Source organism: Hoplias malabaricus, chromosome 6 (genome assembly GCF_029633855.1).
Source record: "Hoplias malabaricus isolate fHopMal1 chromosome 6, fHopMal1.hap1, whole genome shotgun sequence".
Taxonomy (NCBI): domain Eukaryota; kingdom Metazoa; phylum Chordata; class Actinopteri; order Characiformes; family Erythrinidae; genus Hoplias; species Hoplias malabaricus.
In genome coordinates this window covers 8,780,865-8,798,469 of record NC_089805.1, presented here as the reverse complement: position 1 = coordinate 8,798,469, position 17,605 = coordinate 8,780,865, and the positions used below count along the sequence as shown (strand labels likewise).

Genomic DNA, 17,605 nt, shown 5'->3' with positions numbered 1-17,605 from the left:
AACGAATGAATAGTTTGACTTCAAATGAAATAAATAAAAGGTGGTCTTGTTAAATTGATTGCTGTGGCCACCTCGATTAGCCCTGGACATGACGTTAAGGAAAAGCTCTGCTGTATTCATCCACTATAAAAGACTACAGTAAACCGTCGGCACGTCAAAACAAAAGTCCCCCAGCGGTCGCCAGATGTCTTGAAATGGGGGATTTGATGGAAAACTCTACCTGTCTGCCTCTTCTGTAGTGGCTGTACCAAGTGCCCGGCTTCTCTTTGTTCCAGGCGGCTGGCTTTACCTGGATTGAGAAGAGGAGAGACAGATCAGACGTGTTTTCCAGCAGCTCTTCCAGGCTGGACGATGTACGTGAGCGTGCTTGTGGGACTCACCGCTTCGATTCGTTTATCCGGGTGCAGGCAGGTCTCCCCCTCTGCGGTGAAGTTGCAGAACACTTTGATAGAGTCCTTGTGGCAGCCCTGGTTCGGATCGATCCAATATTCACCTGGAAGGGGGTGGAGGGGGTGGGGGGTTAAACACAATTTAGAAACACACTAATCCAGACTGTGACAGATGGAGGCGAACAAAGTGTTCCCCAATAGCTCTTCTAATTGTAGTATACACCAATCATATGCCACATTATAACCACCTCCTTGTTTCTACACTAATTGTCCATTCTCTCAGCTCTAATGGCCATACAAGTAGTCCACCCGTTGCTGTGCATACTTTGTTTGCCCCTTTCACCCTCTAATCCTTTAATGGTCAATCAATACCGTCTTTTGTGGGTGGTGGATCATGTTCAGTGACATTGACATGGTGGTGGGTTAGTGTGTGTTGCGCTGGTGTGAGTGGATCAGACACAGCAGTGCTGCTAGAGTTTTTAAACACTGTCACCACTCATTGTCACTCCTCCCTTATCGGTCCACCTTGTAGATGCAAAGTCCCAGAGAGTAGTTCTGATCTGTCGCTGCGCAGTTTATATTCATCCATCAATGACACAGGACGCTCTCGGCTGGATGTTTTTGGTCGGTGGACTATTCTCAGTTCACCATTGACACCGATGGGTTAATAAATCCAGGAGCACTGCTGTGTCTGATCCGCCACCACGTCAGTGTCACTTCAGCGCTGAGAATGATACAAATCCTGAAACATAACTGATCTGTGGTGGTTCTGTGGGGGTCCTGACTATTGAAGGGGCATACAAAGTATGCAGAGCGATGGAAGAACTACAGTCTGTATGTGTAGAACTACAAAGGGCTCGTGTGTGGTCTCTCGGTGGAGCTGAGAGAATGGATAGGGAGGTGGTCATAATGTTACAGCTGATCCACTACACAGTCAAGGCGCCTTAATATTTGGCATAAAGAACTCGATTCACTCACAGTGCAATCTATGTACTGAATTATAAATGAGCGTACGGTCGTTAGATCAGAGCTCCCTCCGTCTCAGCAGCACATGCTACTGATTTCCTGTTAGTGTTTATCAGCAAACAGCCAAGGGTTCATTACTTAGCCTGTTTCCTGCTCCTGTTTCTTTGTTTACACCCGTGCTGGGCTTCAGAAGACTGTGCTGTGAGTGTACAGCCGATCAATAATTTATGTCAGAGAGCCTTCCTGGGCCCCACACTGTTTTTTCTTTCTTTACACCCTGAATCACCGGTTTTCTACTATTGCTACTTAGTCATGGTGTCAAGGGAATATCATGGTGTGTGTGTGTGCTACCGGAGATGCACACCTCCGCACCCTGAGGAATTCATGGAGCTCAGAAACCTGAAGGGTGGGAACTCCTGACAAGGGGGAAACTCCAACCTGGAGGAGGGCAGCCTTGCCCTTAAGCGAGGGAATACTGTGCACCCTGCACCATTTTGACTATTCCATTACAATCTACAAGTAATTAGGAAAGGGGACATATTATGAAAAATAACCACTTGTTCAGTGCATGTGCACACAATAGTGGTGATCTAGAGCCAATCACAGCGCCAGACCCATGTTTACGTGAGAGCGCAAAGACGAGGTTAGATAGAGCAAAAATGACAGGAAAAACGGAGTAGAAAGAGAACAGAGTGTAAACGGCTAAAAACCTCACTGCTGTGCACTCGGGGTCGGGGCGAACAGCGGGCGGCTCATTATCATTTAAAGGAACAAGTGTTGAAAGTGGGCGTTCTGAGTAGGGCAGTTTAGAAAGGGAGAGAATGTTGCTCTGTGAGGAGTTGGTGTGTTCTCCCTGTGTTTGTGTGGGTTTCCTCCGGGTGACTGTCTGTGAGGAGTGTGGTGTGTTCTCCCTGTGTCTGCGTGGGTTTCTTCCGGGTGACTGTCTGTGAGGAGTGTGGTGTGTTCTCCCTGTGTCTGTGTGGGTTTCCTCTGGGTGACTGTCTGTGAGGAGTGTAGTGTGCTCCCTGTGTCTGCGTGGGTTTCCTCCGGGTGACTGTCTGTGAGGAGTGTGGTGTGTTCTCCCTGTGTCTGCATGGGTTTCCTCCGGGGGCTCCGGTTTCCTCCCACAGTCCAAAAGCACACTCTGGTAGGTGGATTGGCGACTCAAAAGTGTCCGTAGGTGTGAGTGTGTGAGTAAATGAGTGTGTGTCTGTGTTGCCCTGTGAAGGACTGGTGCCCCCTCCAGGGGGTATTCCCGCCTTGCGCCCAAGGATTCCAGGTAGGCTCTGGACCCACTTCGACCCTGAACTGGATAAGCGCTTACAGATCATGAATGAATGAGAATGCTGCTTTGTAGTTTGATCCTTTTGATGTTTTGACCAAAGTAGCTTAAAACTCAGAACAAAACTCAAAGATAGATATGAATCCTACCATCTTTATATTCAGGGTGACCCATCTGCAGCTCTTTGCAGGTGCGTGCGGGGCTCTCGAAGGTGCCCAGGGGCTTTCTCATCAGCTCCACCTCCGTCTTCATGGAGTTGAGAGAGGCGAACACCTCCTCCATGCCCTCTGCGTCTTCCAGTGGGGCGTCGGCCTGCATGTAGTCCTCAAAGTTCAGCTGATGCTCTTCCTCCTGCTCCTCCTCCTCCTCCACGGCGGCTGCTCTGGCCCTACCTCCTCTCGCGCGGTCAGAGTTTCTCCTGCGCTTCCTGCGGCCCTCACGGATGGGCAGAGGCTCGATCATGGAGGCTGGGGGGCCCTGGAGGGACACAAGGGGATGGAGAGACGTTACAAATCACTGCTTTCTGTATTAATTCACCGTTCACATCTGGTCCCGATTTCCTCTGAGAGTGTGGACTTACAGGGGGTCCGGGGGGGCCGATGGGTCCCGTGTCTCCTCTGGGGCCGACCGCTCCCTTGGTGAAGAGAGAGAGAGGAGGAGAAATGTGTCTCAGTTATAGGTGTACAGTGAGCATCTCTGCACTCTCCAGACACACGTACATAACTCCCCTGAACCCCCACCCTCGTCCAAATCAGCCTGCCATTGGCTGCGTGGGATTATCCCGCAAAGAGCAGCAGAACTGCTCTGAGCCTCAGCAGCTGCCTCTCTCACAGGTTTCATATCACAACCCAGCAGCTCCAAAAAACACACTACAACAACAACACAGCCTGAAACAACCCCCCATACCACCCCACCACCACCACCTTACACACACACACACACACACACACATCATATAGTGCAGCTGCTGCATGAATCAGAGCAAAGAGATATAGAAAGAGGACCTGAGGGAGCATAAATGAGAGAGAGAGAGAGAGAGAGAGAGAGAGAGAGAGAGACTAAAGCAATAATAGTGAGAGCAGCAGAAAAAGAATGAGAGACAATGTGAGAGAGAGAGAGAGACTAGGGAATGTCAGCAGTACGAGAGCAGCAGAAAAACAATGAAGAGCAAAGAGAGCAAGAGTGTGAGGGAGAGAGAGAGAAAAAGAAAGGGCTTTTTTATAGAGAGAGGTGGAGAACGAGAGGGTAGAGATGAGAGAGAACAGCTAAGTGAATAACAGCTGCAGCAGCAGAAAGAGAATGTGTGAGGAGAGAGAGAGACAGAGAGAGAAAGACTGAAGACTTTGGGCTACACTGTATGTGTCTGAGGGTGTGAGGACAGGAATGAAAATAAGGAGATCACAGAAAAAACAGTGCAAACCTCATCTCCCTTAGATCCCTTATCTCCCATTGCACCCTGTTGGGAGAGAGAGAGAGATGAATAACAAGCCAGGCATAATGCATCACAAAACACCAAACAATAGCAATAAAGCATTAGAGAACCACATATCTCCATTTGTTTTGCAGTTTTTAATGGAGTATTCCTATATTTTTGCAAATGTCCAGGATCATTTCACTGGGATGTAAACAGAGTTCAGAGAGTTTCGATGTGAAGCGTATTGTACAGTAACTCGATTACTACAAGGTCTCCACTCACGATCCAAGACCCCCCCTCCAATCCCCCACAACGAACACCACAAATATGCCATAGACACTTATATACAACGTAATTTACACATTTGTTTACTCCTGTGTACATTTAATCGTCTCTAGATCACGCATCAGTTCTGATACAAGGGAAATGAGGTACAGAGTTGCTACAATGTATTGTTCAGGGAATAATGACAAGAAAAACTGTGAACATGTTCAGAACACACACAATAAGTGAATAACCTGGGAGTGCTGGAGAGAGACTGGGGATGGGTGAAATACCAGGAGGCTACAGCAGGGTGCGCTACACATTTTGGAAACTGGAATTAGATGCAGTGGCTTGTAGAACGTCCACAATCCAAACATTACGAGACGAGCAGAAATGTTTTGGATGTTAACCTAATGTGTAAGTTCATTCATTCATTCATTGTCTGACCCTTATCCAGTTCAGGGTCGCGGTGGGTCCGAAGCCTGCCCGGAATTACTGGCAGGAACACACCCTGGAAGAAGCACCAGTCCTTTACAGGGCGACACATACACTCACACACTCACACACACACACACACACACACCTTCAGAGAGAACACACTGTCCTCACAGACAGTCACCAGGAGGAAACCCATGCAGACACAGGGAGAACACACCACACTCCTCACAGACAGTCACCCGGAGGAAACCCACGCAGACACAGGGAGAACACACCACACTCCTAACAGACAGTCACCCGGAGGAAACCCACACAGACACAGGGAGAACACACCACACTCCTCACAGACAGTCACCTGGAGGAAACCCACGCAGACACAGGGAGAACACACCACACTCCTCACAGACAGTCACCCGGAGGAAACCCACGCAGACACAGGGAGAACACACCACACTCCTCACAGACAGTCACTCAGAGGAAACCCACACAGACACAGGGAGAACACACCACACTCCTCAAAGACAGTCACCTGGAGGAAACCCACGCAGACACAGGGAGAACACACCACACTCCTCACAGACAGTCACCCAGAGGAAACCCGCACAGACACAGGGAGAACACACCACACTCCTCACAGACAGTCACCCGGAGGAAACCCACACAGACACAGGGAGAACACACCACACTCCTCACAGACAGTCACCCGGAGGAAACCCACACAGACACAGGGAGAACACACCACACTCCTCACAGACAGTCACCAGGAGGAAACCCATGCAGACACAGGGAGAACACACCACACTCCTCACAGACAGTCACCCGGAGGAAACCCACGTAGACACAGGGAGAACACACCACACTCCTAACAGACAGTCACCCGGAGGAAACCCACACAGACACAGGGAGAACACACCACACTCCTCACAGACAGTCACCTGGAGGAAACCCACGCAGACACAGGGAGAACACACCACACTCCTCACAGACAGTCACCAGGAGGAAACCCATGCAGACACAGGGAGAACACACCACACTCCTCACAGACAGTCACCCGGAGGAAACCCACGCAGACACAGGGAGAACACACCACACTCCTAACAGACAGTCACCCGGAGGAAACCCACACAGACACAGGGAGAACACACCACACTCCTCACAGACAGTCACCTGGAGGAAACCCACGCAGACACAGGGAGAACACACCACACTCCTCACAGACAGTCACCCGGAGGAAACCCACGCAGACACAGGGAGAACACACCACACTCCTCACAGACAGTCACTCAGAGGAAACCCACACAGACACAGGGAGAACACACCACACTCCTCACAGACAGTCACCTGGAGGAAACCCACGCAGACACAGGGAGAACACACCACACTCCTCACAGACAGTCACCCAGAGGAAACCCACACAGACACAGGGAGAACACACCACACTCCTCACAGACAGTCACCCGGAGGAAACCCACACAGACACAGGGAGAACACACCACACTCCTCACAGACAGTCACCCGGAGGAAACCCACACAGACACAGGGAGAACACACCACACTCCTCACAGACAGTCACCAGGAGGAAACCCATGCAGACACAGGGAGAACACACCACACTCCTCACAGACAGTCACCCGGAGGAAACCCACGTAGACACAGGGAGAACACACCACACTCCTAACAGACAGTCACCCGGAGGAAACCCACACAGACACAGGGAGAACACACCACACTCCTCACAGACAGTCACCTGGAGGAAACCCACGCAGACACAGGGAGAACACACCACACTCCTCACAGACAGTCACCCGGAGGAAACCCACGCAGACACAGGGAGAACACACCACACTCCTCACAGACAGTCACTCAGAGGAAACCCACACAGACACAGGGAGAACACACCACACTCCTCACAGACAGTCACCTGGAGGAAACCCACGCAGACACAGGGAGAACACACCACACTCCTCACAGACAGTCACCCAGAGGAAACCCACACAGACACAGGGAGAACACACCACATTCCTCAAAGACAGTCACCCGGAGGAAACCCACACAGACACAGGGAGAACACACCACACTCCTCACAGACAGTCACCCGGAGGAAACCCACACAGACACAGGGAGAACACACCACACTCCTCACAGACAGTCACTCGGAGGAAACCTACGCAGACACAGGGAGAACACACCACACTCCTCACAGACAGTCACCAGGAGGAAACCCATGCAGACACAGGGAGAACACACCACACTCCTCACAGACAGTCACCCGGAGGAAACCCACGTAGACACAGGGAGAACACACCACACTCCTAACAGACAGTCACCCGGAGGAAACCCACACAGACACAGGGAGAACACACCACACTCCTCACAGACAGTCACCTGGAGGAAACCCACGCAGACACAGGGAGAACACACCACACTCCTCACAGACAGTCACCCGGAGGAAACCCACGCAGACACAGGGAGAACACACCACACTCCTCACAGACAGTCACTCAGAGGAAACCCACACAGACACAGGGAGAACACACCACACTCCTCACAGACAGTCACCTGGAGGAAACCCACGCAGACACAGGGAGAACACACCACACTCCTCACAGACAGTCACCCAGAGGAAACCCACACAGACACAGGGAGAACACACCACATTCCTCACAGACAGTCACCCGGAGGAAACCCACACAGACACAGGGAGAACACACCACACTCCTCACAGACAGTCACCCGGAGGAAACCCACACAGACACAGGGAGAACACACCACACTCCTCACAGACAGTCACCCGGAGGAAACCCACACAGACACAGGGAGAACACACCACACTCCTCACAGACAGTCACTCGGAGGAAACCTACGCAGACACAGGGAGAACACACCACACTCCTCACAGACAGTCACCAGGAGGAAACCCATGCAGACACAGGGAGAACACACCACACTCCTCACAGACAGTCACCCGGAGGAAACCCACGCAAACACAGGGAGAACACACCACACTCCTCACACACAGTCACTGTGTCCCTGAAGCTGTTTGACTGAGATACTACCTGCTGCACCACTGTGTCGCCCCCTTTTTGAAAGTTTCCAGATTTTAACTTAAATGTGTGGTGTGATAGTGTGATGACACAGAGACTCAGTACTCACAGAGAGTCCTGGAGATCCAGGAGGGCCAGTAGGACCAGGAGGGCCAACAACACCCTGTGAAGAAATGGACATAATATAAAGCACTCGTTACAGTCTGGTCAAACTGTGTGTTTTGTGTCATTTGTGTCAAAAAGTACAGCCTCATTAATCGGTACTGATCTCAGATCAGATCAGACTTGACCGTTTACATTCATAATTGTAAATGACCTGCATCTGTCTGTATCTTTTCCTGAAGTGCACGCATATATACATACATCCGTTTATGGATCTCCGTCCCAAATGGGTCCCTCGGCCTTGTGCAGTGCACAAAGTAGGTCCTTAAATCACGCCTTCTACACTCAAGCACTGAAATATGTTCAACACTGATCCATTTACACTCAGCTCTCCCCTGCATGGCCTCTTTTCTACCACTTATTAGTAACGGCCGAGGATCAGACCACTCACATTTGTGTCACTTATGTATACAAACGGATCCGATCTAGGTCCACAAATGAAACAAATCAGACCTGTGTCACTTCAGCCTGGTCATGTGAGTGCAGGCTGAACACAAGAACGATGGGAAGCGTGTTCTCGGTAGCGGTTATTTATTTCCACTGAGAGAATCAATACGTCATTTGACCAGGTGTACCTAAACTTTTGCATAGGACGGTAAAATGCTACAGTGCTGTGGTCAGTATTACTCAGTGCTTCTAACAGCAGTCTGCTGGACGCTAATGGACTTTTATTGATGGACCTGCTCAGGATGCACCTGCTTATGTTTCTGAGAGTGGAAGTGAATGAAGGATCTCTGAGGAACATCCGATAGAGAAAATACTCTCTGTTCCAAGAGGGAAATATACAAGCTGCAGAGGCTTTTTCTTTCTACAGCGTACAGAAGATATCCTCCTTTAGTCTTTGAAAAAGCACTTTAAGACTGTTATTTTCAGTCAAATGAACCTGTTCTTATTTGAAAAAAAAAGTATTTAAAAAGTTCAAAACATAGTGTATTAATACATTTCAATATCATCATTATTTTTATTGTTATTACGCACTATTTCGCCTTTGGGACCTTGTGTTCCCTGATTTCCAGGCAAGCCTCTGTCTCCTTTCTCTCCCATGTCTCCCGGGGGTCCAATGAGTCCAATGAGTCCTCCATGACCCTGGCGACACACACACACACACACAAACAGAATAGTCTTTAAAACTGATACATGCAATTAAGCTCTGTTCTGATTGGCTGTACTTTTTTGAGCCTTTGTTGGCCGAGTGTCAGTCAAACTAAATAATAAGTCAATAGTAGGTACACACATATATTTACATACAGCAGGGTTTAAAGACATCGATGGCTTTGTTCAATGTTTGCTGACATGGATTGGTTTTACTTTAATGTAGTTGAAGTACACTGTGTACTGCTGTTGGATTGGGGCATGGTTTAAAATTAAAGGGAAAAGTGGAACGCAGTTGTAAATGAAACATCTGTGACCTGCTTTGGTCAAAATACCACAAGGATCAAACACCACAGCAGCATTCTTCCCCTGTCTAAACAGCCCAGTTCAGTTTGAGCACCTGTTCCTTTAAATGATAACGATCCGCTCGCTGTTCCCCCCGACCCTGAGTGCACAGCAGTGAGAAGCGAGCTGGTTTTTAGCGGTTTTGGCTTGGTTCTCTTTATTCTCATTTTTTCACATTTTACTCAGTCCTCTTATAAGAAAACGACTGTGTGGTGTTGTTTCACAGTGTGTGGGTTGGTGGGCTCCACTTTAATGTGCACAGGCACTGAACACGTGATTTAATATCTTGGATCAAGGGGTGTGAGGGTGAAAAAAACAACTTGAACTTGAGCATTAGGGACATTCCGAATGGACTGATGTAGATTATTTAACTTCATGCTTCTCTCACCTTGTCCCCCTTCTGCCCTGAGTCTCCTTTCAGACCTGGCAGTCCAGAAGGGCCCTGCAGAAGCGAAAAGAAGGTTAAAGAGGAGGTGCAGTTCCACAGAGAGCCTGCATTCATCACAAGCCAAATCAATCAGGAGCTCCATTTGATATGGCGCTGGATCGATAAGAGCAAGGCCGAGGCTCTTACCATTGGCCCGGGAGGTCCGGTCTGTCCGGGAGGTCCATTTAAGCCCTGTTCTCCCTAGAGAGGGTGTGGGAGGGATTGATTAACCAAAGACAGATTGATTAGTGGGGAGGTCTAGCCGCAGTGTTTGGGTTTGTCTGCATGTTGTTTGATATCAGATGTAACGGTTGTATTATTGTACACTATGTGTATGTGTGTGTGTGAAAGATGACTCACTGCAAGGCCTGGGATGCCACGCAGACCCTCTGGACCAGGGTTTCCAGGATGTCCTTGGGGTCCCACTGGCCCTGTCTTTCCAGGCGGACCCTCTGTACCGGGAACACCCTGGGGAAATGAACGGTGAGGCATTTGTTACAAGACTCTGCTTTAAGATGCAGTCCACGTCTTCCACAGCCTAATGACGGGGGGCTTGTACCCTCCAGAGAAACCCACCTTCAGTCCCTTTTTCCCCTGTTTCCCTTCTCTCCCCTCAGGCCCCACATGACCCTGTCGGGATTAGAGCAAAACAAAGACGATGAGCACGGTTTTCTGCAAATGTAGAATAACCGGAGAGATTAAAAAACAGTAAAATCAACCCACCCTCCTTCCTGGTGATCCTGGAGGACCAGGTTCCCCAGAAGCCCCCGGTGGTCCCTGTAGAAACAGCAGTTGGTAATGGCTCTGCCATGTTTACTTCATCATTTATATGAATATAAATCAGAACAGCTCGTCCAATACTTACAGCTTTCCCAGCCTCTCCATTATCTCCCTTTGCTCCTGGACCACCATCAATACCCTTTATGGGACAGTTATAGAGGCATATGAAATATCCACAATTGAACAGCTACAAACGAAAACAAGCAGCACTGAAAATTGCATCGTTAATCAGTGACAGTAGCTGGCATTTGGGGCACTCACATTTGGGCCTGGCTCTCCAGGCGGTCCTGTGTCTCCAGGGAATCCAATGGGGCCCTATGGGGGATAGTTCAGGAATCAGATCACACACACACACACACTTAAAGCTTCATTGATTTCTTCCCCATTTCAGTGTGAAACTGCTCTCTTTTTGAAGTTTGGCTCAAAGGGACCTGAATGGCGGGACAATTCCATCCTGATCTCTGATCAGTTTCCAATAAAGTAATGGGAATAAACAACACTGATTATGGAGCGATATGTTTTAGACAATCGTGGCGATAGATGAGAGCCACAGCTAACCCTGTAAATACGGAAGTAGCCGCGCTTAAAGGAACTCTAGGTAAGATTTAGTAGTTTTGCTCCTGAGCTCCCCCTAAAGCTGCAGAGTGAAATTACTTTGGAATAAAATCTTTTTACATTGACATCCACTGAAAGTTAACAAGGTTGATCCTTCTCCTGTAGACTTACTATTTTAAGAGGTACAATATACACCCACAGAGATTAAAATATACAGTTGACTTTAGGTTTAGGAGAAAAGAATCTAACACAAATGCTGTCAAATCAGAGCACACTCACTGGGTTTCCTTTAGGTCCGTCCTCTCCAGATTGGCCTCGGAGTCCCGGGGGTCCTGCAGGCCCTGGAAATCCGGTGTCCCCTTTTTCCCCAGCGTCTCCTTTATTCCCCTATGAAGCCGTGTCAGTGAAATGGTAAACAGAGTTTAATAATGCTAACAGTTTATATTCACTGAGTTTACTCCCGTGACCTTGTGTCATGCAGTTTAACTCACAGGGGGTCCATGTACACCCACGTTTCCTGGATTCCCTGCTTCTCCATCTTCACCCTTGATGCATAATGACAGAAGGAGTGAGACAAAGAGTGAGAGAGAGAGAGAGAGAGAGAGAGAGAGAGAGAGAGAGCAGAGGTTACATGCACGCAAATGTACACTGACCATTACAGAACATGTAGTACTTAACTAACGCCCTTAACTACCACACATATATGCACTTTCAGAACCTACCTTCTCTCCTACTAAACCAGGCTGACCAACTCCACCAAGCGGACCCTGAGCACCCTACAGACACAGGGAGACCACATGGACACAAACAAGACACAAAATTATTTACATTTAAGAGTTCTTCACTGTTACAGCTGTCACTACAAAATATACAGTGTATTCAATCCATAACCAAAAAAGCCAATTCAGGTCAACAGTGACCCTACCCATGTCTTAGGGTGAATCCCATTTTACGGCTTGCCCCTACCACTTATGTTTTATCTAGGGATAGGGCGTCTCAGTACTTGCTGAGACAGAGGGGTAGGGTGAAGTGTTAGGGCGACATGGCCCTTTAAATTCGATATGTTACAGAGACACACTTCAAAACGTGTGACCATAGCAACTCATTTCCAATTCTACCTTAAATTGTGAGGTCATTACATTCTAGCACCTAAAGCTACTACAACATCCATCCATCCATCCATTTTCCACCGCTTATCCGAGTCCAGGTCGTGGGGGAAGCAGTCCGAGTAAAGAAACTACAACATGCTAACAATGCTACTACAACATTTAAGGTGGAATTGGAAGTTTGTCCAAGTAAAGTTTCCATTTTATGTAAATACAATAGACAAAGTTTTCTTATGTCATGTTTTTTAATATCAGATGCTTAAAATTGACCATTTTAAAAACTGTTCTTGGTTATTTTGTTGTGTACTCATATGTATATACAGTGGAACCTCTACCTACGAACTTGATCCATTCCGTGACCCAGTTCGTAAGTAGAAAAGTTTGTTTCTCGAGTCAATTTTCCCCATTTAAAATAATGGAAAAGCAATTAATTTTTTTCCTTTTTACACTGATGTTTACAACTCTCTCAAATTAGTAAAAAAATACATGTAGCGTTACTAAAAGTAAAAAAAAAAATACAGTCACTGGCACTGGCTGTATGACGGGAGGTGGGGGGTGGGTGGAATAACGGAGAGTAGGCGGGTGAATGTGGGGAGACGAAGCATAGATACGGCTTAAATTAGCACGAATTTCGATGTCTGCTATTTACACTAATGCTAAATTGCTAAAGCTACAATCTGCTAATCTTAAAAGCTCGAGGGTTCGTTTCTAGAGACATGGTTCATTGGTGGAGGCAAAAAATATTCAAATATTCAAATGCCCGGTTCGTATCTTGGAAAGTTCGTTAGTATAGGCATTCGTAAGTAGAGGTTCCACTGTATATATAAATATATCCTGTTCTCTTTTCGTCAGGCATCATTTAAATCCCCATCATTTGAGCTACTCTCCCTGTACATGGACAAGAGAAGGATACAGACCTCAGAACAGGTTCAGGGATAATGAAACCTGCATCCTGTCCGTGTTGGTAGACAATAGAAGGACATACAGGGTCAAACAGTGACCTTCTGAAGTCCACGTTTGGTAATGACTGTGCTGTGGGGACAGGGCCGCTGCTGGTGTTTTTCACGTTGCCGTGCTGTGCCACTGTCTTGAGGCTAAACGAAGGCGAGTGCTCATCCAGCTGCTGTCTCTGGAGTCTGAGGCAGAGAGCCTCTAAATACAGAGCATGCATGTCTCTGTCTGAACGCATGATCAGCCTATAGTTATCTGACACTTCTCCCAGCTCAGTGCTACTACATTATTACTACACAACTCCAGTCCACACCAGTGGACGTGACAAAAAATGTACATCGTAATATTCAAGACATTTTCTGTGAAACACAGTATGCGTCAATATCAGATAAAAACACAACTGCTGCATTTAACTGGAACGATAGCACGGCTTTTATACTGTAAACCTTCTAAAATACAATAATTACTGTGTTTTAGGACAAAAGATTGCTATTGAATGATGTTATATAGCGCACACATTGTAAAAAGGCTATGACATGTTTGGTGTTTTATTTATTAATATTATTATTATTACTAAAGGGCCCATATTATGGAAAACGGTTTCCTACCCTCTTCCAAAATATACATAGTGCAGTTTCTGTTGTGCTGAGCCCAGGGAGTAGCAACGACCTTTTTACAGGTCAGTGAATTTTAACGTAAAAATACGTACAGCTAGTGGAAAATCACAAAATATATCCCTACAGTTCAGTTTCAGTACTATACTCTATACACTGTAATTTAACAGTTTTTGGCCTGTAACACTCTCTTGAATTTGCTGCGAGACTGGATTTGAAGCAATGATTTTCTGAGAAACCCTAGACACTGACATCGCACGGGAGCCCCACCTTAACGTCTTAAAAATCATAAAAAAAACAGCTATGCTCTGGTTCAGTGAATTTATCATGTTGATAAAATATCATTCATCTCCCACTGCTATTCCACACCCACTGTGTGTAAAGCCCTGTTCTCTCAGAGCTGTGTCCGAAACCACGGCCAAGTCCGTCTCATCTCGCCTCGTCTCGGCGCAGCACGCTTTCAATTATTCACACGGTGGGGTGGGGGGGGGTGTTGAGAGGCGGCCATTAATAGAGGTAAATATAACTCTCTCTCAGGGATGATAATCTAATACTCCTTAATCATTCACAGCCAAGTAAATATAACTCGCGCCCGGGGATCAGAGTCTACTACCGGTTAATTATTCAACGCTCCACATCGGCTGAGGGTCGGCCAGAGAGAGGGAGAGGAGGAAAGATCCGAGGGGAAGGGATAGGAGGGGAAAAAGTGTGTGCAAAGGGAGGAAGGGTCAAGATGATGTTGTGTTCTCCTGAGGAGTTCCACCTTAAGAGTCTCTGTATGTTTTAAAAATGTATAATCTTTCATAAAGCCATTTAACCCACACATAGCGCCTATACTTTATCAAGTTACTGGAAACACCATGTTGAAAGGGGGCGTGGCTGAATGATTGGGTGCAAATTGGGCAAAAAATGAGCTATAAACACTTTATTTTAAAAAACGAAAAAGTAAAATACGGCTTGTGAAATTGTCAGCATCAACACAGACTACACTTGCCATCCAATAAACCTCCCTGTAGGTGTCTGTATGTTTACAGCACACTAATCTTCAGTTTCCCATCATGCAGCCTGCTCTATCTGATCTGCAGAAGATGGATAGCCACCAGTGGGGGCAGTAAGAGAGGCCATTAAAGCTCGGGACGTGTCGTCTGTGCTGAATCAGAGGCCACTGAGACGGTATATCTCAATATGAGTCAGCTGAGACTGGAGAGTGCTATTGTCATTTTTCCACCTCTGACCATTCATCAGAACTCCTCTGCTGGCCCGTGGGTGACCTCCACTGCCCTGCAGACGGACACGGTGGACATGCTGACCCTAGGACGCTTGCTATAGTTGGAAGAATCCGTCAGTAGCAGACAGGTCACCACTGTATACACCAGGTTTGGTCTGGCTCATATGTTGGGCTCAAATCTCTTTGTCGAAATCTCAACTTCTGATCAGAGTTTCTTTATCTCTCCTCTCTAGTCACTACCTAGAACTATTTTCATCTGAGGTGCTGCGTAAGAAGAAGTAGACTGTTAGGACTAAACAGGAGAAAATTAACATCTCAATTAGACACATGCGGAATTTTGGATGTGAGTCAAAGTCACTGATTGATGAATACATTCATTACAGGAATGCTTTGGTTTGGCCATTAATCTTAATTACGCACTTTTCAGATGTACTCAATCAGTCAAGACGTGTTCGCTGTATAAATTTAAATTGTGATGTGCCTCCATAAGCTTTGAGACTAATGCTACTACTACTAGAGGTGAATAGTTCCTCCCCAACAACATCCAGCACAACCTCGCTCAATCCACTCAAGCCACATCCGTCTCTTTAGTCAGGACCCAGACCGAGTGATGACCCTCGGAATCCATTACCAATTTTTGATAAAATAAAGATGAATAATAAGTGATGTCCATGGAGCATTGTTTACTCAGGTGGTGACAAACCTAGTCCAGTTAACGAAAGGCAATAACCTCACTAAACTGAGCCGAGGAAATTTTTCGTTTACCCTTCATGGCCTGTTCACTAGAAAGAACGAGAGGTACATACGAGTGGGGGCAGCATGGCTTGCCCCGAAATAAGGGAATTAGTTATTTTTATGCATTTTATTATGAAGATTCAGCCTTCATTTCTTTAACTTTAAGAGCCAGTCTTGATAGGACATTTATTACGGAATAGAGCCATATGTTTACTATGTAGGGTTTAAAGTATCTTACTTTGAAAAATGCAACAAATTTAGTTGAAAGAACATCAAATGTTTATCAATTTACTCGATGGACATAGGGTAGGCTGTAAGATGCTATGTACACTTTATGAAATTTGGACATTTACTGGGAAAAAATTTAAGCAACTGGACCTCACCTGCTCCAGCGCCAAACACATGTAATAAAATGTGGGTCCATTGTCAGATCCCGGCCTATCAACTTCAAAGCACCTCATGGAACATAATCATTCACTCACTCGCATACAGGCTATGTTTATATTATGATTAATATAATATCCATCCATCCATCCATTATCTGTAACCGCTTATCCAATTTAGGGTTGCGGGGGGTCCAGAGCCTACCTGGAATCATTGGGCGCAAAGCGGGAATACACCCTGGAGGGGACGCCAGTCCTTCACAGGGCAACACAGACACACACACATTCACTCACACACACGGACACTTTCGAGTCGCCAATCCACCTGCAACGTGTGTTTTTGGACTGTGGGAGGAAACCGGAGCACCCGGAGGAAACCCACGCGGACACGGGGAGAACACACCAACTCCTCACAGACAGTCACCCAGAGCGGGAATCGAACCCACAACCTCCAGGCCCCTGGAGCTGTGTGACTGCGACACTACCTGCTGCGCCACCGTGCCGCCCCTTAATATAATATATATATTATAATATATTATGATTAATTTAGCTCCGGTTTCCTCCCACAGTCCAAAAAACACACGTTGGTAGGTGGATTGGCGACTCAAAAGTGTCCGTAGGTGTGAGTGTGAGAGTGAATGTGTGTGTGTTGCCCTGTGAAGGACTGGCGCCCCCTCCAGGGTGTATTCCTGCCTTGCACCCGATGATTCCAGGTAGGCTCTGGACCCACCGCGATCCTGAACTGGATAAGGGTTACAGACAATGAATGAATGAATGAATGATTAATTAAACAGACGTCTACCACTTCTACTGCTTCTACTTCGGCCATATTCTTTTGATGTGGGATAATATTCAATTCTTAATAAATATGTAACACTTACCTCTCCACCGACGGGCCCTGGGGGTCCACGAGGACCAGGCTGTCCAGGAGGGCCCTAAAAAAACAAGAGGAGGAAAGCTCTTTACTGTTGGGTTACGTCTCTCTCTCTCTCTCTCTCTCTCTCTCTCTCTCTCCCCTTGTCACAATCTCTTTCCATCTTCTGTATCATCAGCACTTCTCTTAGTGCTTTTCTGTAGAGTCCATCATAGCGCAGTGACAGGCCATCACAGGCCCACCCTCACTACTCCACCCCACCACCCAACAACCCCACTACCCCCCCCCCCACACACACACACACCACCACCAACCTCTCTCTCCTGGAGTGTTTTAATGAGAACCATCTCACCCTCTCAGTCTCAGAGTGAAACCTGAAGTCCCCACTGTGTCATTAATCAAACCCCGTGCCAGCAGGGTTGAGTTAGCGCATCGCCGCCGTCTCCGCCAACTCCAGATTTTCCGCAGGCCTGGGCCGGGCAGCGGGCCGATGATTCACATCAAATATCGGAGATGACTGACAAGTAACCTGACACTCATTACCGGTCACAGTGCT

The 17,605-nt window shown here is 47.3% G+C and overlaps 1 protein-coding gene across 1 annotated transcript in view; it reads right to left on the bottom strand.

Annotated features, from left to right (window-relative positions):
- col5a3a (collagen, type V, alpha 3a) overlaps positions 1-17,605 on the bottom strand; it is a 112,625-nt gene that overhangs the window by 8,142 nt on the left and 86,878 nt on the right. Inside the window, exons 47-64 of the mRNA XM_066673875.1 lie at positions 17,057-17,110; positions 11,881-11,934; positions 11,650-11,703; positions 11,438-11,545; positions 10,865-10,918; positions 10,689-10,742; positions 10,547-10,600; positions 10,400-10,453; positions 10,184-10,291; positions 9,971-10,024; positions 9,785-9,838; positions 8,938-9,045; positions 7,907-7,960; positions 4,058-4,093; positions 3,218-3,271; positions 2,787-3,114; positions 381-493; positions 221-289 (exon numbers count right to left, since the gene is read on the bottom strand). Coding sequence (XP_066529972.1) covers positions 221-289; positions 381-493; positions 2,787-3,114; positions 3,218-3,271; positions 4,058-4,093; positions 7,907-7,960; positions 8,938-9,045; positions 9,785-9,838; positions 9,971-10,024; positions 10,184-10,291; positions 10,400-10,453; positions 10,547-10,600; positions 10,689-10,742; positions 10,865-10,918; positions 11,438-11,545; positions 11,650-11,703; positions 11,881-11,934; positions 17,057-17,110 — 1,464 coding nt within the window. The remainder of the gene's footprint in view (positions 1-220; positions 290-380; positions 494-2,786; positions 3,115-3,217; positions 3,272-4,057; positions 4,094-7,906; positions 7,961-8,937; positions 9,046-9,784; positions 9,839-9,970; positions 10,025-10,183; positions 10,292-10,399; positions 10,454-10,546; positions 10,601-10,688; positions 10,743-10,864; positions 10,919-11,437; positions 11,546-11,649; positions 11,704-11,880; positions 11,935-17,056; positions 17,111-17,605) is intronic.